Source organism: Perkinsus marinus (genome assembly GCF_000006405.1).
Source record: "Perkinsus marinus ATCC 50983 genomic scaffold scf_1104296944144, whole genome shotgun sequence".
Lineage (NCBI taxonomy): Eukaryota > Perkinsozoa > Perkinsida > Perkinsidae > Perkinsus > Perkinsus marinus.
This window is the reverse complement of record NW_003211539.1, coordinates 121,229-122,523: the sequence shown is the minus strand read 5'-3', so window position 1 is coordinate 122,523 and position 1,295 is coordinate 121,229. Positions and strand designations below refer to the sequence as shown.

At 48.3% G+C, this 1,295-nt stretch overlaps 1 protein-coding gene across 1 annotated transcript in view; it reads left to right on the top strand.

The window, feature by feature from the left end:
• The window catches only part of Pmar_PMAR027397 (hypothetical protein), a gene marked incomplete at both ends in the record, with an annotated part of 5,877 nt that overhangs the window by 4,286 nt on the left and 296 nt on the right, over positions 1–1,295 (top strand). The window contains 2 exons of the mRNA XM_002780738.1: positions 98–169; positions 556–1,240. Of these exons, the coding sequence (XP_002780784.1) occupies positions 98–169; positions 556–1,240 (757 nt within the window). The remainder of the gene's footprint in view (positions 1–97; positions 170–555; positions 1,241–1,295) is intronic.

Sequence of the window (1,295 nt, the reverse complement as noted above, 5' to 3'; positions counted from 1 at the left end):
TGGTGACAATATAAAAATTTCCGAACTTGTATGTAATGAGGAAATAATTGAGCTCAGAACACTGGAGTTATGCATCGTATGATTTTTCACATTGCAGATCGTAGCAGCGTTAGGGGATATTTACGAGAAGATGAGTGATAATCTCGGTGCGAAACTATCGGCGACTAAAGTAGGTTAACCGAGGGAAATTTGGATGGATTCATCATTGGAGTTTCACCCCCCTAGAGATGTGAAAAAAACACTAGCGAACAAAATATATTTCACGACTACCGCGAATATTGGGGCTTTCACACAGTGCTACGCCACTTAACGTAAAACGGGTGAAACTCCAATATATGTAATGCATAAGACGTCGCTCGCACTAGAGCCTTTGATGATATTTCTGGCCGGTGGACTTTGACACGCTTCTTATGGGGGCTCCTGTGGCCTCAGAGGCATCATCATCATCGCATCGGTGAGTGAATTGAAGAGCTTGCATAGTGTGGGAAAATATCTGTGTTGGTGATAATATGAAAACTGTGAGGAAATCTACATATACCTCTGCCGGAAGTCCAGACCTTGGTGGCCGGCTCGAAACTGTCAAAACGCTGTGCTTTTAAAATCGCCGGTGCTGCTTTCGATGTGCTCTCTGTCCATGGTGAACAGTCGCTAGCAGGCGACCTAGTCCGTCGAGTATCTGGGCGTTGGAAGACATCGTCTTGGGATGAGTCCGTAGTGTTGGCTAAAGATGAAGCGACCGCTCTCAACATTGCGATGAAGGTTCTGAGTGATAAGCCTGCGGTCTGCGATCATGCTGTATGCTTCCATGCCGAGTATGTCGACATCTACGCGGACGCCAGTCCTACCGGTTTGGGAATCGTGGCGCTGTTTAGTCGACGTGATGAGCAACGACGTGAAGATTCCCAATCCTCTGGTCATGCTTCCCAAGATACTGTTCTGTATCGCAGAGCGAAAATGTGGAAGAATGCACAATATAACTGGCACCAAAACCGTAAGGAAGCATTCGCCTTAGCTGGGGCCTATCTATTCCTCAACTCCGTTGTTGCGTATGTTTCGCCTTTGACGGTGCGGTTCTGGTCCGACTCCCATACAGCCATTTCGTGGGTCACTGGTGGGAGTAAGCTTACATGTGAGTCGATAGAGAGAGTGGCGATCTCACGGCTGATTGATGCGATGGCTGATCTTCGCGAGAGCTGGCATCGTCGTTACGGTCTAGTCCCCGTGACCTATCATCTCGCCGGTAAGAAGAACTCCTCAGCTGACCAGTTGAGTAGGCTCTCGGCGCTATGGAAGGT